This window comes from Alosa sapidissima, chromosome 23 (assembly GCF_018492685.1).
Source record: "Alosa sapidissima isolate fAloSap1 chromosome 23, fAloSap1.pri, whole genome shotgun sequence".
In the NCBI taxonomy this organism is placed as follows: domain Eukaryota; kingdom Metazoa; phylum Chordata; class Actinopteri; order Clupeiformes; family Clupeidae; genus Alosa; species Alosa sapidissima.
The window spans coordinates 27760760-27785759 of NC_055979.1; the positions used below are offsets into that span (position 1 = coordinate 27760760).

The 25000-nt window shown below is 41.2% G+C and overlaps 3 protein-coding genes across 9 annotated transcripts in view; 2 read left to right on the plus strand and 1 right to left on the minus strand.

Annotated features, from left to right (window-relative positions):
• sts (steroid sulfatase (microsomal), isozyme S) overlaps window positions 1-71 on the minus strand; it is a 24765-nt gene extending 24694 nt beyond the window's left edge. For 2 of the 3 annotated variants that reach the window (XM_042080673.1, XM_042080674.1), the window contains exon 1: window positions 1-63. This exon is cut by the window's left edge and continues 262 nt beyond it. The gene's annotated coding sequence lies outside the window, so the exon portion shown is untranslated. The other variant, XM_042080672.1, reaches the window with a different exon arrangement.
• A 2140-nt stretch (window positions 72-2211) lies between these two features.
• LOC121698513 lies at window positions 2212-7089 on the plus strand. 5 transcript variants are annotated; one of them, XM_042080688.1, is made up of 11 exons: window positions 2212-3053; window positions 3460-3495; window positions 3645-4479; window positions 4565-4703; window positions 4811-5005; window positions 5101-5188; window positions 5306-5521; window positions 5678-5860; window positions 5992-6166; window positions 6246-6324; window positions 6807-7089. In XM_042080688.1, exons 4-10 carry the CDS (start codon window positions 4609-4611, stop codon window positions 6314-6316), a joined length of 1023 nt encoding a protein of 340 aa, XP_041936622.1. In that variant the 5' UTR covers window positions 2212-3053; window positions 3460-3495; window positions 3645-4479; window positions 4565-4608; the 3' UTR covers window positions 6317-6324; window positions 6807-7089. The 5 variants fall into 5 exon arrangements, with proteins under 5 accessions (XP_041936622.1, XP_041936619.1, XP_041936620.1 ...); XM_042080685.1 differs by having other exon boundaries at window positions 2212-3495; XM_042080686.1 differs by having other exon boundaries at window positions 2212-3495; window positions 3645-3815.
• A 13759-nt stretch (window positions 7090-20848) lies between these two features.
• The window catches only part of LOC121698503 (rap guanine nucleotide exchange factor 4-like), a 46268-nt gene continuing 42116 nt past the window's right edge, over window positions 20849-25000 (plus strand). Inside the window, exon 1 of the mRNA XM_042080663.1 lies at window positions 20849-20972. Within this exon, the coding sequence (XP_041936597.1) occupies window positions 20905-20972 (68 nt within the window). The 5' untranslated portion in view covers window positions 20849-20904. The remainder of the gene's footprint in view (window positions 20973-25000) is intronic.

Here is a 25000-nt window from a genome sequence, read left to right on the forward strand (position 1 = left end):
ATTACTTTTGAAATCCATTCCACTCGATGACTCCTCAAATCTTCCACCTTGCACCGGACAAGACAAGGCGCTTTCGTCAAAGTTCTGCAGAACAACAGTGTCACCATGTGGATAAAATGTGTAATACAGTCTGTTAACCAATACTTAGGGCCAGTCTCAATTCTCTAGTTTACCCCTTCCCCTTAGTTTTGCGCGTGCACGTGAGACGAAGGGCTTTCTCAATTCTCATTTCGATCGAGGGGTAGGGATAAGGGCAAGGGGTAGATAGTCTAGATACCCCTTAAAACCAAGTAAGATCGGGAGCTTACTTGAAACCGAGGGGTAAGAGAAATATCCAACATACACCGCTCACACCGGAAAAATAAGCACACCGAGAGATTCATTGACATGAAATGTTGGCATTAATAAGGATTATAAAATTAAAATGGTAATTGTTTTATGTTGCATTCAATCTTGTGACCATATATTGAAGGTCCTGTTCTTCACGAGGAAGTTTTCAAAAAATCGCTGTTTTGTGAATGTTAACAGCACATCATTATTTGCGCGAATGTCTCGCATTTTACATATTTCCATGTCTACCCCGCGAATTGGCAGCATACCATGTCAGAAATGTAAAGTCCAACAGCAGCTAAATTCACTGAACTTTTTTACCGCTCGTCTGATATGAATGCTGCATAGGCCTACTGCTGCCGACTCCTCGCATAGGCAGGTAGCGATTGCTTCTGATGTCAAGTAACGACCATTTGGATATTATTGTAAAATATCAAAGTAGTTGTGGGATGTTTACATAGCAAACTGCATGTTTATTTTGTCCCCCATCCCTGTTTCATTCACCCGGACCAAGGTAGGCTGCGAACGAACATAGGCACGTTCAGCTGTTGTTGAAATAATTCCTGAACGGTTTTATTCCGAGCTGAAAATGCAATTATAGCCTATTTGACAGAAGACCGGTTGCTAGTGACAAAATATTAGCTTTCAGTGTGGTACGATCTCTGTAAATTACGTTAATTCAAGTGTTTCAATCATCCAGCTCTCCCTTATGGTTGGCTAGTGGTATCTCATTTCCAACACTGTACTACTCCTACTCCAAGAACCTAGTGGTTCCTGTAAGAACTCAATTGTTCCTCAATGCTCTTAGAGGTTCTTGGAGGAACCAAGGACATTTCTCAGTATAGGAGGCAGTTCCTTGAGGAACTCAACTGAATTTAAAGGTTCCTAGGGGAACCTCTCTGTCGCTCTCTGTAGACCTGTCCCACAAAAACATGACTGAAAATTAAAACAGCCTAGCCTCAGTCAGACTTTTTTTGATCATAAAAAACAGGGTAGATTTGATCTCGAGTCATAGGTCTTGATGTCTTTAGTGATAAGTCTCAACTGACTCAAATGAATGGTCACTAAAGATCCATGATTCTTGGGTTATTTTAGGGATCTGGGTGAAACATCTGAGTGGGAGTGATTCGATCATTACGACAAGTTAGGCTATGTACTCCTGCCTGTTAAGACAAACGTTTTGTGGTGTCTGCATTGTGGCAGAAAAAATATATTGTCGAGATTCTCTCTGTTCTGTTGATCTCTAAAATTGACTTGTTTGTAGAACTATTTCTTTCCATTATATGCCAACTTTCTAACTAACTTGCCAGACACTGAGTGCTTTTGTTAAGCGCATGAATGTGTCAGTAATATTGAAAAAATTCATGGTCGCATTACCACCTCTATCGTGCATTGTAGGTTAGACCAGTGGTTTTCAAAGTGGGGGGCGGGGCCTCAGCAAGTTGGAAGGAAAGAGGGGGTGCCGGGGGGGGGGGCCTCAGCAAGTTGGAAGGAAAGAGGGGGTGCCGGGGGGGGGGGGGGGGGGGGGGGGGGCCTCAGCAAGTTGGAAGGAAAAATAAAAGCAATAAATAAATACATTAAAAAAAAATTAAAATATACCTATTACTATGAGGGGAGGCTGTTATACAATGGCATTATAATTTGTCGCATATCTGAATATTATATTTTCCATGATAATGACTGGGAATAATAGTAGAGTGATAGCTTTCATATAGCAGAAAACCCCAAATGCAATTTTTACACACTGTATGCTCCATCGCGAAATGCTTGTGGCTAAAATAATTATTACTGTAGGATTAGCTTAATGTATTTTTACATTTGCCGTAGTATTGTCGATGGGATTAATAACACATAAAGGGGGTCCTTGGCCAGAACCTAGTGGTAGTGGGGGGCCTTGTTGTGGAAAAGTTTGGGAACCCCTGGGTTAGACCTATATCAACAACAGTTTCTGGATATGTTTTCATTTGTGTTTAAAATTTCTTAGTAGACACTTTCATCTGTTACAGCTATTTTTAATATTTCTCTCAATAACCAAACAAGACAATCATCCCTACATACAGTGGCCTACAATGCATTTACATGCTGCATTAATGTAAAGTAGCCTAGCCTAAAAAAATATTTCATAGCCTCTCTCTGTGTACACACACACAGCCCAACATAGGCACCTTCAGGAGTGGCCTGCCCTCAAATAAATCATGAGTGTGGGCTCATGCCAGATTCCGGTATTTACTGGACTCTCTCTATATATTTCACTAGGCCTATGTGTAACGAATCTATAGCCTATGACATGAGTATAACTTTTTAAATTGAATTTCTTTTATTTTCTATCAACAAATGTTGTGGAACTCTTATTTTGAAGCATCAGCTGAGCCCATTGGACAGACCATAGACTGTATATATAGTTCTATATATACAGTCTATGGACAGACGTCTACTTGGCATGGATTTAACTTGCGTTGTCTGTTGTTTTCGTGTGTTATTATTGTACATAGGCCTACGCTAGCGCATTCACAATACAATTCATGACAGAAGGACAATGATATTTGTAAGTTACTTGTTTAACTAGGCTACAATGTCTAGTCTTATTTCTAACAAGACCAAGATTTAATTTACTGGATCCTTGGAACGTGAAGCTACCAGCTGGCTCGCACCGCGCGCACGGAATGCTTTGAGTAGACAAAAGTCCGTTGGGCTACTTTGTTACCAGAACGACGGAGGCGAAGGTGAGAAATACATTTTAACTTGTTGCATTTTTGTTTGTTTTGTTTTGTGTGTGTCTGTGTTGGGGTTGGTCTGACAAAAGTGTAGCCTTATGGATCAGTTGCAAGTAAACAAAAATGAGACGATTTTTCGCGTGACATATCAAAATAACCGTATAATAATTATGTTGAACTAGTAATGGTAAAGGTTGCTATCTAGCTATCGATAGCTGTGTTAGCATAGCATATCGAGACTTCTTAAGTTAATTTTAACGTTGTGTAAAGAATAACACTTGACAAATGTGCAAATGAAAATGGGCGTTTCAAAACCTTTAAAGCAGGCTAGCCTATTTTAACTTACATGACAGCAAACTAATGAGGAGGGTGTGACGTGTGGTAGGCTACTGTACATTTTTTTTTTCCCCCACAGTGAAATGGATAGTCATTTAAGGCCTAGTTCTAGTAGGTAAGATTTATTTCTTAATTTGCTCACTCTTGCAGTGGCTAGTGACAAGCAAACAGTACATTTATCAATTACCCTATCAATATTGCATGCGCCTTTCCATTATAACCTCACAGTTGTTGTTGTTGTTGTTGTTATTATTGTTCCCCTAGCTCAACCTGCGTGTCCAGATGATTGGCAACCAAATTCTTGACTGTCCTGCATGGGATGTGTACCTGTGTCTAAGAGGGATCGGTGACATCATCATGGCCCCCATTGTTAAAAAAAGCTGGTTACCTTACTTGGAGGAGATGATCACTACTTTTCTTTCCCTCATTGAAGAGGTATTTCCTGGGAAACATACTCCAAAAATGCATTACTTATTGCATTACCCCAGACTTCTGATGGCTTATGGCCCACTGATCTATGTGTCTTGCCTACGTTTTGAGGCCAAACATCAATATTTCAAGAAAATAGCACGCACAAGCTGTAATTTTAAGAATATTGTCAAAACACTTGCCAAGAGACATCAGATGCGACAGTGCTGGGAACAAGCAGATAACTGTTTGGGGAAAAAATTCATGCTAACTTCCGATACCCGAGATGTACCCCTGAGTGCACTTCCAAGATCCCTCGCTAGAGTTTTGCAGTTCAGACTGGGAGAGAATGTTACTTTTGAGCATGTCATTAAAACCAGGTCCATCACTGTGGATACAGTAGCATACAAGATTGGCAGCTGTGTTGTTATCGGAATTGCGCATGCTGAGGACATTCCAGTGTTTATGAAAATCCACCACATTTTTGGAGTCAAGGGCATTTGGTGTCTGTGTGGAAAAATCTTACGGCCTTCCAGTTTCAATTGCCACCTACACTGCTATGTTGTGGAGGAAGAGCCTGACTGGGAAGTTATGTTGCCTGGCGAAGAACTACTGTAGCTGTCCATGGTGTAGATGCTTATTGCAATTCAGATGGAAGAATGACTATTGCTGTTCGACACTGTATATAAAGGTTGTTGAAATTATTAGTGGTATGATCATATTTTGAATGTGCATAAATTAATATTTTTCATGCTTTGATCTTCTGTCTTTTGCAGAGAATCTAATCGATGGCGAGACTCTCCTCTCCTTGAGTGAAAGGATGATAGACAAATTACTCCCCCTCATTAAAACTCAAGTTCAGTTTACTAAGTTACTTGATAAATTAAAAGGAAAATCACATACAGTCACTGTAAGGTCAGTAGGTCTTGCCCATGAATGAGAAGTTATTTCACATAAAAAAGATTGGACATTTGATTATGAGATTCATAGGCCCGTTAAACTAACCATGAATTATGTTTCAGCTCTCCACAGGAAAGACCACATTTTGAATTGAACTTAAATAATAGTGTATATAGTTTTCAACTTCCTGCTTTTCCGCCTCTCCTGAGGAAAAAACTCTCAGAGGAGAGTCCAGACTTCCATACTCCAGCATACAGATCAAAATGGAGGTCGCAAATTATACAAGTCCTCTTTGACTCAATTTGTTTGTATACATGGTAAGTTTAACCTGATTCATTTCTCCTGTTCACTGTGCTTCATTTGCAATCGTGCCTATTTGCGTGCATGACACTGTTAATTGTAATTTTCAAAGGTACCCAAGTAGTAAACAATATAATGGCATTTGTGGTGCTCTTGTGACAAAGTACCCTTTTTTACGTGATCGAACAGGACAAGGTTATGTAAGTACAGTAGTTTAATATACTCACAGGCATATAAGATACTAACTGTGGGCAGTTACCCCTCCACCATATCAGTAGGCATCATTGGTCTATTTACGTTGTATTCTTTTTACACAGGACAGTTGGTTGGGAATGCTTAAAAACAAGTTTAAAAAAGAGCGAATCCCACTGACCAATCCCGACATTGAATACTACAGAGCAAAACATGGGGGGAAAAAGTTTAAAACAATACAGGCAAGTCAGGCTCTTACAAGCCAAGTGGCAGACCAGACGCCTGCTTTCCAGGATGTGATTGAAGACGTAGTACCAAATGCAGTTTTTCAACATGACAAGGTAATAACAATAACTTGTAATCAAAACAGTTGTGTGTGTTTGTGCATGTGTATGTTATCCATATATTTAATAGATACCTTTAAGTAAAGTGTGACCTAGGTGTGTTTAGCTTTAGGAATTCATTAATGTACAATAACATTTGGAAAATATTCACAGGAAAATGAAGATCCATATAGTGTTGGGAAGCATATTGCAAAAATGAAGGAGGAGTGTAAGAAAGTCCATCCAAACATTACCATCTTAAAAGATAAAATGAAAAGGACAGCACACGAAAGAATGGAGCTTATCCAGAGTCACTCTACCAGGGAGTCATTACTGGAATTCCCTGCATTAAATCAGGTCAGTATTGTAAGTTAAAATTGTGTGCTTGGGGTTATTTTTTTCATAGTGTTATCTTCTTTCAGAAGAACTTGTTGTCTGTGGTATCTATGAAATGATTGTTTTACTTTTATTTTTTTATTCTTTTTCAGATTTTCTCAGAAATTGAAGAGAGATATAAAGTTGACCTGGACAAGATGCTGCTGCACGGCCTGGGGAGGGCAGCAGGGAAGATTATTGAGCAGGTGTCAAAAAAGAAGCAGGGAACTAACATTCTTTCCGAATACGAGATGGCACTGGGTGAAGCTTGCGAGGAGACTCACAAAGGTAATTCCACTGAATCTTTCATTAAGATGTATTCTGTCTTTGTTAGTACAAAGCTAATCTAAGGTGTCTTTAACTTTAGGACTCAAAATTTGTGCTGCAGCACTCATGCTCCCGCACCTGTTCAACAAAACCCTGACAAGCTGTATGTGATTGATAAGGTAGGGGTACCACTTGAATGCTACTTGGGGAAAAATGTGACAGTGGACAGATGTCAGAATATGCTACATTTAGTTCTGCCTAAAACAAAAATAGATGTTTCAGCCCCATGTACACATGCTCATTTCAAATAACGCAAATGTATTTTCGGTACAATAGAAATATATAACAAAACTATGTGATATCCAACTTATTTAGGAAGTTGGGACATGTATCAATGCATGTAATATTCAATCAAGAAAATGTCATTTTGAGTGTTCGACCAGCTTTTGGACAAGTGTGCTTATATCCTTCCATACAGTATTGTACTCTATTGTATATTGGTATATTAGTTGCATTTTTAACAAATACCAAAACACCCAAAATGATACATTTTCTTAAAACATACTCCTTCTAGATGGGATATATTGAAGCATGTCCTATTTTTCTAAATGTCATGCACAGCACATGGATTTGTAATGCATTTCTGTTGGTGTATTTTCAGGTGCCCAGGGCTCCAACTCCTCTCCTGGTGGTGGATGGCAACCCTTTTGGAGATTGTAGCATAACCCTAACAATGGACGGCGTTTCTATAGCACACCCTGATGACATCACAATGGGTATTGCAGCGTTACTGGGGACATACTTCATTTTCGGAGTGAAATACGCTCAAAATATAAAAAAGACACTTGCATTCCTCCAGATAGCATCAGGAATTACATCACAAGAAAAAATAAATCCAACGGTTAGAATGGCCAATGCCTTACTGTAAGATTATTGTATTTATCCTTGCATGTATATATTATTTTATTTATTGTATTTATTATTGTATTGTATTTATCAATAAATATCTGATTTAACAAAGTCTGCCTTTATCTGCCTACCTATTTAGCTACTGTATCAATAATTAATTAATTAAATAAATAAATAAATAAATAAATAAATAAATACATAAATAAATAAATACATAAATAAGCTGCTACAGTAATATTCCATAAGGTTCTTCACAGAACTTGTAAGGGTTCCTCTAGTAACCTTATGGGGAGGTTCTTCCAGAAACCTTTAATTGAAGGTTCCTCAGAGAACCTTTTGAGGTTCCTCCACAGTTTCAAATTGAGGAACCCCAAAAGGTTCCTCGAGGTTCTTATCATTTTTACAGTGAAGGGGAATATTCTTCACCCCTATGTCTTGCCACTCGGTTTCGAGGGACCAGGGCTAGGGGTAAGATGAAGGGATGGGGGAAGGGGAAGGGGTAAAACAGAGAATTGAGATTGGCCCTTAGACTACATTATAATAAAATCCTGGATTCTGGTGTTAGCCAGATGTTTTCCCTTTTTAAAGAATAATGATAACTGTAATGTAGGCATAAATTATTCAGTGTTTAATGACAGATGCCTGTATGTTGTCTTTATGAATCTGCAATAAGGCTGAAATTCACTAAACTACATGCTCCAGGCTATTTGAAAAACATTTAAGCCTACACTGATTCTAAATGTTGTTTCCTAATGGAATAAACATAGACTAGGCCTACTTCTGCCCTGGACTGGTTTGAACGGCCTTCATCTTTTAAATATTTGATTAATAACAAGGTTAAAAACTCAGAAAAAGTTTATTATCTATTAAAGGTAAACTATGCAGTATTGGAAATTTCCTTACTGTTTTCTCGGTTTTTGCTTCTTTTTCGCTGGCTCTGTCATGACGAAACAGAGCATGAGAACATGAGAAACTCCATCGCTACCTTTTTCTAGCCGGTGCCTGGCGTGTGTGTGTATTTGAATGCAGTAAAGCAATTCGTAACACTCGTTATACTTCCTGACACTGAGACCGTCGGCCCGCCGTTGCAAGGGTGGTTTTTCCGCTCACAGGCGCTAGGGGGAAGCGAGACGGCCACCATTCACCCCGAAAAAAGTCATATAACCATTCCAATGACTCTGAAGCGGTTAAATGAAGGTAAATTAAGCTAAAAAAACTTGCGTATTAAGCTAAAAAACCTGCATAGTGTCCCTTTAATACAGCTCTGTGACTTTGGATACTGGACTTCTGAGCAACAGAAGTCAAGCAGTCAAGGTTACTAATGCTACATCATGCCCTCTGACTCTCAACACTACTGGTGCTCCACAAGGGGGTGCCATTTGTAAATGAAGGCATATTGTTTTATCCAGCACAGTTTTAGCACATTTAGCATCAAAATATATAACACAAGGCTGTGCTATCTCCTTTGTTTTTCTCCATCTATACCAATGACTTGATATCTCACCACCACTCAGTCAAAATGTGCAAATGTGCAGATGACACCACCATCATTGGCCTCATCAGAGATAATGAGTCTCAATACCACAAAGAGGGCAACTGGGCAGTAGACTGGTGCAGCAACAAGCTCCATCTCAACGCCTCCAAGACTCAGGAAATAGTTGTGGATTTGAGGAGGAGGGATAACACCAATGGTGCAGTAATTATATGTGACCAGACCATAACCTTGACAGACTCCTTTAAATTCCTTGGCTCATACATCAGCAAGAATTTGAATTGGGGAAATAAACACCACTCACATTATCAAGAAGGCTCAACAAAGACTTCCTTAGGCAGCTTAAGAAGTTTCATGTGAGCAAACACCTGTTGGTGCATTTCTACAAAGCCATCATAGAGCATCATCACATCCTCCATCACTGTCTGGTATGGGAGTTCAGACTGTGGAGAGCACCATCACATTCTCCATCACTGCCTGGTATGGGAGTTCAGACTGTCACACCAAAAGGAAATTAGAGCGAGTCAGCTCAACAGCCCCACCAACACCCTAGCCAGCAGATTGCATCTATTACTATTCTATTTCTATTACTATTCGCCTTAAAGGAATTATCCAGAGTAAAAATAAACTAAAATAAAACTAAATAAAATAAACTAAATAAAACTTTAGATCAATTTACGGATAATTGGGAGTACATACGTTGAGTTGACATCAAAATCATGTCATTCGGATGTGTTTTGAGAAAGTTCGATTTTACCGTTTTTAGTCAAAACTCGTTAGCGTGGAAGTGAGAAGGGCATATTATTTCGCTGCTACAAAAACGCTATTTTTATACCTCTTCTATAGTTCCAAACAACATTACACTTACGTGGTAGTGAGTAGAGGGTCCCTAAAGCCAAACCTAAATATCCCGAGGTCCGCCGTTTAAAAAAAAAAAAAAAAACATAGTCCAGTCCATACAACTTCATTTCAATTTCAAAAGAAATACTGGACTATGTTTTTTTTTTTTTTTTTAAACGGCGACGAAATTGTGAATTTCCAGAGCACACTTGGCAATCGACTCCTATGGACTTTCCCCTAAAGATGGCAGCAAAGATGGCAACATTTCCGGAAAGGTACTGGCTTGATGAAATTCATTCTGGACTCTCTATCCGACCACATAAAGACCTCGGGATACTTCGGTTTGGCTTTAGGGACCCTCTACTCACTACCACGTAAGTGTAATGTTGTTTGGAACTGTACAAGAGGTATAAAAATAGTGTTTTGTAGCGGCGAAATAATATGCCCTTTTCACTTCCACGCTAAGAGTTTTGATTAAAAACGGTAAAATCGAACTTTCTCAAAACACATCCGAATGACATGATTTTGAAATTACCATGAAAATGCAAAAGTTGTGATGTAAAATATCATGTACTGTAAGTCGAGCTACAGTTATAGCTCGGCTGGTATTTGACCATAGACAGTAAAAGATTTGACTGAACCACTGTCATTCGTAGACCAGTGTTTCTCAAAGTGTGGTCCGGGGATCACTGGTGGTCCGCAAGCTATCCCAAGTGGTCCGCGAGCAGACGTGGTAATATATAATATAGATGAGTTGTTTGCAATATTGAACCAACTTGTATGTAAAAACAGTTCTGCAACACTGTCTATGTAAGATATGCCAGTTTAAATCATACAGTATGAATCCACACAATAAGCAAAGTGCAAAGACAATAAGCAAGGTGGTTCAGTGAGTAGGCCTATTGTGTAGACTAATTATAGGCTACTGTTGAAGTAGGTCTAATCTTTTTTTTTTTTAGCTGGGGTTAGTTAAGTGGTCCTGAAACTGAAAAAGTTTGAGAAACACTGTCAGTAGGCCAAAATATTAATGTTTTACTCCGCCTCGCTAGATGGCGATATGCGCCCAAAGCCAACACATTCCCCAAACAGACTCTCCATCTTAGCCATAGCTAACTTGCTAGCGAACTTTCCATATTAGCTTACTTGCTAGAAAACTTTGCATCATCAGTCTAACTAGTTAAATAGTTGACATTACATGATGAACATTTTCGTATGGACATTCTGGGGGATGTTCATTTGTATGAGAGAAGCTTCAACTTCTGGGTATGTAGCATTGTGGCATAAAGCTTAGGTAGTTAGCTTGCTAACTCTGGCAGAAATCTCCAGTGTTCTTGTTCCATGTAGTTTCGTGTTGCAGCCACAGGGTTGCAGCAACAGCACGGCCTTACACCTTACACTTTAGCTGACTACACTACGTGGTAATGAGTAAATAATCATTCTTCACATTAGGTTCAAGTATCAAAATTAGTGGCCTCCTGCTACAATTCATGTTTTAAACTTTCTCCAATTGTGTGTTATGTTTGCCATTAAATTGCCTAGTTGTCAGCTGCAGGCCAGTTTCAAATTATTTTGGGGTCTTCGTGTCGCCAGTACAATTCCATTTCTGTGTCCATAATATTGCATTTCTGTAGTAAAGTGCAGTAGAAAGTGCAACGTCCCAGTTAGGCTACTGTATTTTCCTGCATATGAACTGTACATATTTCTCAAACTACAGTGCTGACACATTAAGTAATGGAGTTATATTTTGTATTTGAATGTTTAAAGTCAGTAATTGAGCCACAGTGTTTTATTAGTTACAGTAACTCCAGCTTGGCTCCGCCCACTTTGTGCGTCTGATCTCGGTCTGGCCACGGTGTGCATGTGCAGTGTGAAGGGAGATTCTGTTCTCAAACTTGGGCCCGCTGTTTCCTAGTGTGCATACCTGTAGGATGTCTAAGGATTAAAGGTCTCATCTCATCGTTTTTTCATTAATTTTGCCATGGTCTCTAGTATTAATGAATGCCCTGTGAGCCGGTTTTGGTGAAAAAAATGCTCTCCTGCGTCTATTTCATGCTGTTCTAGTTTGGTGGGGAAGGTGGGAGGGGAGGAACAACAGGATTTGCCTCTTGCTCATGAATATTCATGACATGTTAATGACCTCGCCTCTGATTGGCTAACAGTACTGTGACGCTCCCTCCAGTGCGTCCTCATCCGATTCTGCCTGTGCTATGCTCCATATTCAACTTTACAGTGCTAAAACCTGCCTAAAACTCGAGTCAAAACTGTTGCACAAAATGTCTTCGGAGATACAACTTCATGTGTTTGATCATAGTATCCGAGTAGGAAGAAGAACCGCTTCCTGATCGTTTGTCGGTGAACGTTGGTTTAATAGAATGGTAACAATTGCATGTCAGCTTAAGATTTCTCCTAAAAGAGGTAAACGTTTGTGGCAATCGTCATCTTGCATTCAAGTAATAAACAGTTGGAAACGTTTTAAAATAAAGACCTATTTCTTTACACAGTCAAAAGTCTTTGCAATCTTCTGGTTATACAGTAAGCACCCTAAATGCAGTTCAGCCACTGACCTAGCCTGCTAATTGTATGCTATCGGAATAGATAGTTATGGTTTGAAATCCATGATACTATCATTGAAAGACCACTTGGTTATAGCTCAATATATATATAGATCTAAATGCAAACACACTTACCTACTCCGTCCTAGCTATATTTCGCTGGAATTGCACCAGAATGCCTACAGAAGCAGAGAACGTGTGCTGGAAGACTTCTGCAGTAATGAGTATAAACTATGGCTTTAATAGCCTACATTGGCAGAGGTTAGCCTACTCAAGTTGTTTTCTGTCACGTATGACCCTTAGGAAAAAGTACTATAGGAATCTTATAGTATAAGACTACTATAGAAAAACTATAGCAGTTATAGGATATTATAGAGTTATTAGTAGTACTTCTACAGTATGTCCCAAAATACGTATTCCTATAAGATTACTATAATATTTTGTCCCAAAATACTATAAGATTCCTATACTACTTTTTCATAAGGGGATTGCTCATGTGGTTAGAAAAATGGGCAACACCAGTACCCCTGTTGTCTGTATGACCCTGTACCCAGGATTAGAACCAGTCTGCCTTAACATAATGTACTCCCTTCAAAATGCACTAAACATTCGACTATGACTACTATGGCCCCCTGTGAGACAGAAGATATGAAAGGTAAGATAAACCTTTAGCCTAAAAGGGACAAAAACTGATGCAACTCCTAAAACTAATATACAAAACAGGTACATTTTCAATAAATAGCTTTATTATATTTACATACAGCAGTGGCACTCAAAGTGTGGTCTGCAAGCTCTCTCAAGTGTTCCACAAGTAGATGTGGTAAAATATAATAGAGGAGTTGTTTGCAATATTGAGCCAACTTGTATGTACAGTAAATCCAAACAGTTCTGCAACACTCATGTAACCTACAGTATGCCAGTTTAAATCATATGAATCCTCTGAAAGCATAAGCATGGTGCAAAGACAATAAGCAAGGTGGTTTAGTGAGAAGGCCTATTGTGTAATAGACTGTTGAAGTAGGTCTACTGTTTTTTTTTTTTTTTTTTTTTTGCTAGGTGGTCAGTGATCTTTTTTTTGTTTAAATTATTATTGTTTAAGTGGTCCTTGGTCTGAAAAAGTTTGAGAAACACTGACAAATAGTAATATTGCAGTCTATTAAAATAATGCAAACACAAAACAAGACCATCCAAACTATGCACAGAATTAACAATGTCCTCTTTTTGCCAGACGATGCAGACATCTGGCCTACAGATCCTTTGTAAGATGGTGCTGGGATTATTTAGGGAAAAAGGTCTGAGTTGTTGTTTCGGCTTGTGTTGTCCTGGGTATCCGAAGGGACAACACACAAAACACATTCGTTGGCTGTGATGATTCTATTACATTGCTCATTGATTGCGCTGGGCCATAGGTGGAGCCATCAGGTGTTATTGTGGAGATGTCACTTTCATCCTCCTCCTCCTCTTGATCAACCCGAGGTTTTCTAGCTGGCCTTGGATGAACAGACTTGATGGGAGTAGAGGTAGCAGGCCCCCATGTCCATGGTGTATCCGAAGTGCTTGTATAAATACTCATACTTTTCATGAAGTATTCTGTTTGGGTACCTAAAGTAAATAAATGTGTATTACTGTGTAAACAAGATACTAATAGTACACAGGACATTCACTCTCTCACACAAAACTGTACTGGCACAATGGAAACAAAAAATATTTTAGTGACTGTGGTAAGGTGTATGATTTACTAAGTAGCACACCCACAAGAAGACATTCAGTAATATCAATTATATCTGTTATGCAATTCATGGGTTTCATCAGGTCCATTTACACAGGTGTATTAATCAAGCACCATGCAGTCTGCATTCATAATCAAGGTGCTTGATTTTATACACCTGTGGAAAGTGACCTGAAGAAACCCATGAATTGACTTTCCAAAACATTGACGAGCACATAAGAACCTGTATTAGCCTACTAGAAAAAGACGTCTAGAAACTAACTAGCACAACAATAAAAGTTAGATCACAAACCTTTGCTTCTAACGTGATGACCTAATGTAGGCTAGAAAGCTGTGTAGCCCAACATGAGGATGTGCTCTGGAAGACATACAAAACACTAAGTAAACAGCAAGTAATCAAACAAAACATCATTGTAGGCCTACAAAGGCCAATGTAATAATGGCAAGAAGACATAAATTAGACTGAAGTGTAAATACCTGGGCTCTAGTGATAGCGACTTCGCCTAATAGTGCACGGGTATTGTGTTTTTGATTTTCCCTGTTTAGACTAGAACAATACCAGTCCTTAGTTGAGCATAAGATATTGTTGCCAATATTATTATTTGTGGTTTAACGCTTCGGTTAGAAGATTATAGGTTCAACAAGCTAAATCTCTGGGTAGTGTGGTCATACAGTTTCTTATGAGTGTAGCTACACCAGGCACGTAACTGAAGCATTCCGTTCGCGTTGAGTCTTCTGCAACAATTAGCTTCCAATAGGTCTAATCAATGGAAGTAGCTACACCTGGCGCGTGGCCTGTAGGCTACGTTCAAAAAAATAGACCATTCCTCTAATGGATTTTACCAGAGCCCTTCCTATTAGACATTCTCTGATTTTACACGTCGCGAACAGAACACTTCAGTTACGTACCTGGTGTAGCTTCCTGTAATATAGGCTAGCCTAAGCCTAGCTTGTGCCCTTTTCATGCATGCTAACGAAGAATATAAACATGCTATTTTGTAACAGTCGTTAGGTGGAAAAGTTTGTTTGTACTTACAGCCTGTGAGCTGGTGGTCGATCGTTGTGACATACAGGTCCAGGTTTTCAGAACATCGATGCAAAACCCCTTTCTAACTGTAGGCAGGCACAGTGAGTGTGGTCGAAATTATTGGAACACAGAACTAATGTTGCACTATACTTCGGTGGTGGTGTTCCAACGATAAATTCCAACCATTTCTTCCTCAACTCTTCTTTCTAAGGCAAGACATGCAACATTGATGTGTTATTGCCACAAATAACACAGGCACGAATTTGCTCCGCCATGTTAACAACTTGCTGTTAGCTCCTACTAGCTGCAGAGAGACAATCTCCTGGCCAAAATCTTCTTGTCTTCCTGTGGGCGGTCACAAGCCAAGGTGGGCGAGGCCATGAATAGTCAGTTTCCCTTCGGCGTCATTGGGAAGGGCTCTTTCTGATTCGCTTGTTTTTCAGTGTATTTTCTTTCATTGGCTAATGCGGGCAATGGGGGTAGAAGATCATTTTCACGTGCAGCATGCATATGCAACTTGGAGTGAGCTATAGTATTTCGAAAGTAACAAGTATTAAACGGTTTCTCAGTGAATGTGACCTTTAAGTCAATGGATGTGTTCAAGAGAAATAGTAGGCTAGTGGATAGAGAAAGACGTTTATTTGCAGTGTGAGATGACTGTGTTAGGAGGAGGTAGCTTACTCATGGAAGAGGAGGGTCTTCATTAGTTTCTTGAAGATAGCGAGAGAAGCCCCCGCTATGGTCATTCCATCGTGGAAATACAAATAAGAGAACAGTCTGGATTGCCATGTGTGTACAGGTAGCGTAATGCAAATATTTGCATGTGTGTGTGTGTTTGTATGTGTGACCACAGGAGGGCACTATCTTCCTGTCTTATTCGCTGTGTTCTTGAATTTGTCCTTGAATTTCCCCTGGGGATCAATAAAGTATCTATCTATCTATCTATCTATCTATCTTCTGCAGTTCTTAACTCGCCTATCAGTAGCTTAGTAATAAGGTGTGTGTCTGTGTGTGAGTGAATATTATCAACAAATGTTCAAAACCTTGTTAGGACCCAGAGGGAAATGAAAAAAGATTGTGAACAACCGCAAGTGAATCTCACCAAGTCATATTGCACAGAAATCTTATTAAAAAACGAAAAAAAATAAATAAAAATAAAATAAAATAACGGTATTAACCGATTACCATTATTTTAGATAAGCGATTCTGTTCCGGAACATAACAAAATGTAAAGTTTCTGGTTTTGTTTCTGTTCACAGTAAAACATCAAAAGTTTCTGGTTTTCTTTTTCGTTCTGTGAAACGGTTCAAAGCCTTGCTTCTACACAACTTACAGTTTATGTATGTGTATGCACCAGTTACAAGTCAAGGATACAGTGAGGATCAGGAGACAGTGACTGGTTATTTCAACAATCAGGAGTGTATTTGGCTCTTGAAACACACAGGCAAGAAAACTTCAGATACTGACATAGAATGACAACTGGAAACTGCCTTTTTTTACACAGGCAGAAAATAACACACAAAGATTGCACTATATGAATGAAAACAATAATGACACAATAGCTCAGATCACTGTGAATTTAAACTAAAATATAGCTAAGGAGAAAATCACTCCTATTTACAGATAAACACTCAAATCGCACAATATGGTTACAACCACATCAAATGTACAACACGAAACAGACGCACAGCTCATGATCACAGCAAACCACACTGTGCAGAAAAAACAACAACAATGACTCCTTCCACACACTCTGGACAGAGAGGATGGCAGCTGTCAAATGCTATTGTGAAGGTGTCAGATTTCTCTTGAACTGTAAATGTTTTCTTGATGAAGCTGTGATCCAATTGATTATCATTACTTTCTTAGTGAAGTCCAGGAAGTCTTCTGTCGCAAATGGGTTCATTTTCTTATTGGATTCACACTTTTTAAAAGTTAACACAAATCTCATAAAGACCCAAAACTTTGTGAAAGACCCTTTCTTGAATTTCCCCTGGGGATCAATAAAGTATCTATCTATCTATCTATCATTACTTCAGATTCAGATTTAAGATTTCATTTATTGGAACTTCATTCCTTTATATATCAACTAAAGCATTGGGTATGATGGGTACATCATTATGATTTATGGTGTCTTAACCATGATCATCATGATTACATGAATTTAAGGTTAATTGCTCATGAGCTCATCATGTCTGTGCCCCCCCAACTGAAGTGAATAATGACACAGTTGTGTTCAAATCAGAATTTGAGCAGTGATGACCACATTTTTTGGCAGAAAAAGAAATCATCATGATCATTCTTAATAAATCATAATTCATAATGATGTGCCCACCGTACCTACAGTAATGTTTTAGGTGATGAGCTGTTCATGTATGAGGTCTAGGTATGACAGAGCCTAAACTCATGTGAATTCCTGATGATTCATGAGATATTAAGGAATTAATTATGCATGAATTCATGATAATTCATGTACCCTTACTGTAAAGTGTTACCAGGGTGATTAGAAATATGCTGCAGGATCCAACATTTTTCTGCTGTTACCTACCTATATATATACACCTATTAAACTCAAGGCATTTCTTCCTGTAACACCTTTTCTCCTGAAATGTTGGGCTCCACGGCCGATTCCACTTGCTCGACCAGCAGCATACATAGCCCTATGTTGAGGCAGGCAGATTTTTATTTTTAATGGCTAGTTATTTCATGGATCCAGGATACTATCATAATAAAGTTCCCTTGGCCTTTGGAATTAAAATAGCCCAACATCATCACATACAGTACCCTTGACCATACCTCGAGATTGGCATGGTTTTATTCACACACACACACACACACACACACATCACATACAGTACCCTTGACCATACCTAGAGATTGGCATGGTTTTATTCACACACACACACACACACACACATCACATACAGTACCCTTGACCATACCTAGAGATTGGCATGGTTTTATTTCAGTTAGCCTAATAGCTGGTGTGATTTGCATTGAGAGATGATCTTATGGGAAGTGCCCAGTGCTTGTGTTGTGATGGGACCTGGATACATTTGGGGATGTGTACCTCACTCCCATTTGGGGATTTGTAACTCACTCCCATTTGGGGATTTGTAACTCAGTCCCATTTGAAAAACATTTTGATGATGATGATGAAGATGATCATTTGTAACTCACTCCCATTTGAAAAACATTTTGATGATGATGATGATGATGAAGATGATTTGTACCTCATTCCCATTTTAAACACATGTTGATAATGAGGATGATGATGGTGGTGATGATGATGATGGTAATGATGATGGTGATGTGATGATGATGATGATGGTGATGATGATGGTGATAATGATAATGGTGGTGATGATGAAGATGATGATGATGATGGTGGTGATGATGATGAAGATGATGATAATGGTGATGATGATGATGATAATGGTGGTGATGATGATGAAGATGATGATGTGATGATGAAGATGATGGTGATGATGATGGTGGTGATGATGAAGATGATGGTGATGATGGTGATTAAATGATGATGAAGATGATGATCATCATGATAATGATTATGAATATGGGGATGGCGATGAAGATGATGGTGGTGATAATGATGATGATGATGATGAAGATGGGTGGCGATGATGATGATGGTGATTAAATGATGATGAAGATGATGATCATCATGATAATGATTATGAATATGGGGATGATGAAGATGATGGTGGTGATAATAATGATGATGATGATGAAGATGATGATGATGGTGGTGATGATGATGATGATGGTGATAATGATGATGATGATGATGATGATGATAATGAGTGTGTGTGGTGCTCTATGACAGGAGAGGGTCGGCTGATTCGGCTCTCAGCCAGGGCTTCAGCGCAGTCGCCTCCTCGACCTCCCAGCATGCACCTCTTCTGTCCATGTGCTGCTGCTCTCAAAAGGGGCATTAGTAACAGTGTCATAACAGTGTCATTAGTAACATATCTGTCACACACAGCTGTGCCTGCCTTCCCCACACCACAAACACACACAATCACATACACTCACACAAACACAATCACAGTCAGCTGGACAGTGTTCTCATAGTGTACTCATGCATCTATGCATATGCATACACACACACACACACACACACACACACACACAAAATATAACTGCCTACCCAGAACATGGATAAAACATCTATTAAACGCAGCTGTGTCTGTATAGTTCAAACATACAAACATACATTAAAAACAGTGGGTGAGATTATTTTGGGATGTGAGCTCCCCCGGCTTCTTGTGATTGGTCCACTTGGTGGCGTAACCATGGGTGCCAGCCAGGCCAGGTCGCACGTGACACCAAGTGAGCAACCACTCTGCCACAACGCATCAGCCGACTCCACACACACACGCGCACACACACAACTACACGGCAGAGGGGACACAGTGTGTGTGTGTGTGTACGTGTTGGCGTTGTAGCAAATATGCATGTGTGCTTATCTGTGTGTGTGTGTGTGTCTGTCTTCATATATGTATTTTGTAAATGTATATGCATCTGCAACATGCAAATGTGTGTAAGTGTTATGTATTTATGCAATATTTCTCAATTCTCAATGATGGCACATCTGTATCATATTTAAATCTACTGCATATAGTATGAACGTGTGTGTGTGTGTGTGCGTGCGCAAAGCCCACCATTCATGCATGAACACATGCATGCACACACAAACACACACACACACATGAACAAATATGTACTTTCTGCCATCATGTCCTCTCACACACACCAAATAGCTGTGGTCAGCTCAGCCCTCAGGCACATTGTGCAGACTAGTGGAAATTTAACCTCTTCTCACATCTTTCTCTCTCTCATTCTATCTCTCCCCCCCTCCCTCATTCTCTCCCCCACTCTCTCTTCCTCCTTCATTCTCTCTATTTCTCCCTCCTCCCCTCCCTTGCTTTCCCCCTCTTTCTCTCCCTCTCTTCTCTCATTCTTCCTCTCTGTCTATCGCTCCATCAATCACTCTGTATCTCTTTATATTCTTATTCTATCGATAGATAGATAGATAGACAGATAGATAGATAGATAGATAGATAGATACTTTATTGATCCCCAAGGGGAAATCCCTTCTCCCTCTTCCCCCTCTCTCTCTTTTCCTCCTCTCTCTGTCTGTCCTTTTCTCTCACATCACTCCACCACTCTCTCTCTACCCCTGGCTTCTCTCTATCCTTCTCTCTCTCTTCTGGCTTCTCTCTCTCACTCTCTCTCTCTCTAAAGACTTCCATCCATCCCTCTCTCCATGGATTCCCTCTCTCCATCCCTCTCTCCCTCCATCCTTCTCCTCCCTCTCTCTCCATCCCTCTCTCCCTTCATCTCTCTCTCTCCCTCTCCCTCCATCCCTCTCTCCCTCCCAGTCCGTGCTGTGTGTGTCCACTGGAGAGGATGCCTCCTGATGTGCCTGATAGAATCTCCCCCTCACACTCCTGCAGCATCAGCAGTGTCGTCCTGGTGACTAGCCATCGCTGTGACGACTGGCCAGCTGCTCTCTCTCTCTCTCTCTCTCTCCTTTACTGCACTACTGTTCCAATATGCAGGGAAACAATCACACACACACACACACACTATAGGCTATATATTTCCATGTTTGATTAATGGAGCCAAACCCTATGTCAGACAGACAACTGCTTATGCCACCTATACCACATATAAGAAGACACACACACACACACACACACACACAATAATGGACACATCAGCTGTACCCTGAGGCATAACTGTTAGTTCTACCTACTGAACCACGTAATGCGGTTTCATTATACAGAGCAAAAGGTGGATGTGTTCATCTCCAACTGCTGTTCACAATTCAGCTTCAACAATGTCAACAGTGTTACACCACATGCAGGCCGGATGAGCTGTCCTGCTCAGGCATGTTGGGGGTTAATGCCCAGGTCATAACAGTCAGTCTTAAAAATGAAATCTCAACAGTTGTCGAGCCGATTCGGCAAACGTGTATTTAAACGTGTGTGGGCGCCGTGAATGCTACCGGGGGAACGAGACTGATGACGGCAGAGCATCGCTGTCGCCAGCCGTTTGATGGGCCGCGCGAGGAGGAAGGGGAGGGGGCGTAGGAGGGAGGGGAAGCCCATTAACAACTACGGGACGCAGCTCTGCCGGGCTCCGTCGACTGGCGGCAGCGAAGGACTCTCACTAGTCTAGCCGAAGATGGTCGCGGTGCATACCTCCGGCCAGCCGGCTGCATCCACCGAATGGATCGTCTGCCTGGACAAGAGGTGAGCACGAGCCTGAAATGATTTCACGTTGTATTTTGAAGGTTGTGGCTTCATTGTTCTCAGCGCGTGTCGCCAAAGCCGACTCTCCTCCGGCAACAATGTGCTGCTGTTAGCAACGAAGCGCATTGAATGCCTGCCGCTATTGTACGCTCGCTGATGCTGTCGTATGCAGATGTCAATACTGTCATCGACCCACGGCGAAAGCAAAGTCGGTTTAAACGAGGCAGCACGGATTCTATGTGATAAAGAGCGAAGTAGGGTTATTGTAGTGTGTGCGTTTGAATCGTTAAGGTGGCAGTGGTTTGTCTCTCGGGTTCAGCTAGTGTGTGTGTGTGTGTGTGTGTGTGTAGTGTGTGTGCGTGTGTGTGTGTGCAGACCGCTCGCTGGAATCTCAACCTCATCCTCCCCGCTTAGCTGTACAGTCAAGCAAAGGAAATCAGACTGACAGGAATATTTATGACGGGGGTCAAATCATCTCCGAGGCGGGGAAGCCAGAAATCACTATGTGGGGTCACAAGTGTGCGTGAGGAGGGAGGTGGGGTACAGTAGTTTTGTGCCTAGTGTGTGTGTGTGTGTGTGTGTGTGTGAGCGAATGATGTGTTGCTTTGCTTTGTGTGATGTAGCCTTTGTGAAGCATGAGGTGATTTTTAATTAAAAAAATTAAAGACAAGTAGAGGACAAACCAATCTTTCCCCATTAATTAAAAATATGCCAATCACCTCCACACACACTTTCATTTCTATATCTCTCTGCCTCATCGTCATTCACACATGTACACACACACACACACACACACACACACACACACACACACAGGCTAACTGAACACCTCCCATCCTCTCAGGTTGCCATAGTGATGTGAAACCTGATCTGGCCCTTTGGTTCTTGTGGTGCGGGTCAGAGTGTGTGAGAGAGAGTTTGTGTGTGTTTGTGTGTTTGTAATTGTCTGTGCATATGTATGTGTTTGTGTGTTTGTGAGTGTTTGTGTGTGTGTGTGAGTCTGTGTGTATGTGTGTGTGTGTGTTTGTGTGTGTGTGTGTGAGTGCCAGTGGTCTTACTGTAGTTCCATAATGGACTCTTAAACTCTCTGAGGGCCAGCTCCCCCCATGGTGAAATCGATTGCTCTGCGTCTCTGGCTTCCACTCCTCTCCTCTGTTCTCCTCCTCTCTCATTCTTTCTCCTTCTCTGTTCTCCTCCTCTCTCTTTTCCTCCTCTCCCCTCCTCTCCTCTCAACCCTGTGTTCCCCTCTCCCTTCTTCTCCTCTCCTCTCCCTTCTTCCCCTCTCCTCTCATCTCTCCTCCCCTCTCCTCTCCTCTCCTCTCATCTCTCCTCTCCTCTCCTCTCCTCTCCTCCTCTCCCCTCTCCTCTCCTCTCTCCTCCTCTCCTCTCTCCTCTCTCCTCTCTCCTCCTCTCCTCCTCTCCTCTCTCCTCTCTCCTCCTCTCCTCCTCTCCCCTCTCCTCTCCTCTCTCCTCTCTCCTCCTCTCCCCTCTCCTCTCCTCTCCTCTCTCCTCCTCTCCTCCTCTCCTCTCTCCTCTCTCCTCTCTCCTCCTCTCCTCCTGTCCTCCTCTCCTCTCTCCTCCTCTCCTCTCTCCTCCTCTCCTCCTCTCCTCTCCTCTCCTCTCTCCTCCTCTCCTCCTCTCCTCTCTCCTCCTCTCCTCCTCTCCTCTCCTCTCCTCTCCTCTCTCCTCTCTCCTCTCTCCTCCTCTCCTCTCTCCTCCTCTCCTCTCTTCTCACCCCTGTGCTCCTACTCCTCTGTATGCTGGAGCTCCTCTCTGCAGCAGAACCTGTGGCGTGGTGCCGGGGAGGTCTGGGCCTTTAAAACCTGCAGTGCATTGTGGGATATTGGTGCTGGGCAGACAGCATATGGGATACTTGACCTGCTCGCAGCTGTCTGGTGCCGACTGGACTGGACCACACACACACACACACACACACACACACACACACACACACACACACACACACACACACACCCACGCACTCATGCACACCACTCCGATCTGGGCAGCAGAAGGCTGTAGATGTAACACACCCCCAGGGAGAACGCGGTCATTCACACTGATCTGACGGAGCAGTCAGATACACTAGTCTGATGATGAATTCGTTAATACAGGTCTGAAGGCACACACACACACACACACACACACACACACACACACTCACACACTAGTCTGATGATGCATTCATTAATACAGGTCTGAAGGCACACAAACACACACACACACACACACACACACACATACACACACATACACAAACACACACACACACACACACACACACACACAGATCTGAAGGCTCGAGTGTCACTGACCTGGGATCAGCCACACCCAGTGCTGCCCTTAATGCTGAGGAGGGACAGCTGGCCCAGAGCCAGCAGTGAAGGACACACACACTCACACAAATACACACACACACACACACACAGGTGTGGATCTCCGCAGTCTGAGGTTTCACATTCATTGATTCAGTAGAGGCTTTTATCCCAAGCACTTTACAGACCAGTGCCTGTTTCATTACTGTATGTGTGTATTTGTGTGTGTGTGTGTGTGACAAACCTCTGCAGCAGTGAGTGAGGCACTCATGCTGTGAGCCACTGAGGTGTGTCTGATTTGTTGAGTGTAGACCAGGAAACTCTGTCTGACATTTTGGTGGACCACGGTTTGTCTTTGCTGAAGGAGAAAATAGCTCAGCTACACTGGAGATCATTCTAGAATTCGTCTCCATTTATTGACCCTTTCAACAATAAAAACAAAAACAATGCTTGAACGTTCTATTTGGTTCCCAATCTACTTCCTCTGTATTAAGATAACATATGGAATGTTAAAACGGAAGCCTTGTGGGGCCAACTATAATGCTGATAATGGAACTCTCTTGAAAGGGTCTATACCAGGGGTGCCCAACCTTTTTTGAACCAAGATCTACTTTTAAAGTTGACAGTGTCCCGAGGTCTACCAAGCCAAATAGAAAACCATAGGCAGAACCGGTACTTACATAATATTTATTATGCACACAACAAACATACAAAATAATCCAGATAATATAATTTATTAATGTAAACTCATGTACTGGGTTTGTTTACTTGTGGATCCATCCCCACAATGAATCCCTCCCTTAACATCCTTGTTCCATTTCATAGTACAGACTACAACATGAACAACATATCTCAATTGAAAGTGTAAACATAAATACATGTCTGGGCAGCCCACATTGGGCATATGCATTGTAACACAGGATTGTGTGTCCATTTCATAGTACAGACTACAGAACATGAACATCTGTATCGTAGCTTTTGTGCATCGTTTTGAAGTGCCGCTCCAAATTGCCCTTTTTCGGTAAAGCCACACTGGCATTGCAGATGAGACAGATGGACTTCGAATTTGAATAAACAAAAAAGTAATCCTCCTCCTACTCTGAATGAAAATGATAGGTTTTTGATTTTTTTGTTTCTGCCATTGCTGTATTTCACGTTAACTTGTCCACTGTGATAGAATCTTTGATACCTAGTAACGCAAGGCGTTACTTAGTAACGAAGAGTCCTTAGAAACAGTAAGTGCGCGTGCCATTAAAGTGAGAGCATGACAGGGATTTTATTCTATTTTACTTAGGAATTGATACAATTCTACTAGTCTATGGCAGTTCCTGTGATGAACATTGTATTATATTTTATTTAGGGAGTTTTATTTTATTTTACAAGTCTACACAATATTCAATACACAATACACAATATTCTTGCGATCGACTCGAACTCAGTGTGCGATCGACAGGTCGACCGCGATCGACTGGTTGGGCACCCATGGTCTATACAGTGCAGTTCAGCCACTGATAGGTTCTAGCACTGTTGTAAGATTCTGGTGCTATGCGGTGATAAGTTTCTGGTGCTAGGATAAAGTTCTAGTGATTTAATATGGTTCTGGTTTTATGAAGGTTCTAGCGCTGTACTGTCCAAAGGTTCTGATGCTATTGTCAGGTTCCGGTGCTGTACTGTGATAAGGTTGTGATGCTATTGTAAGGTTCCAGCATTGTG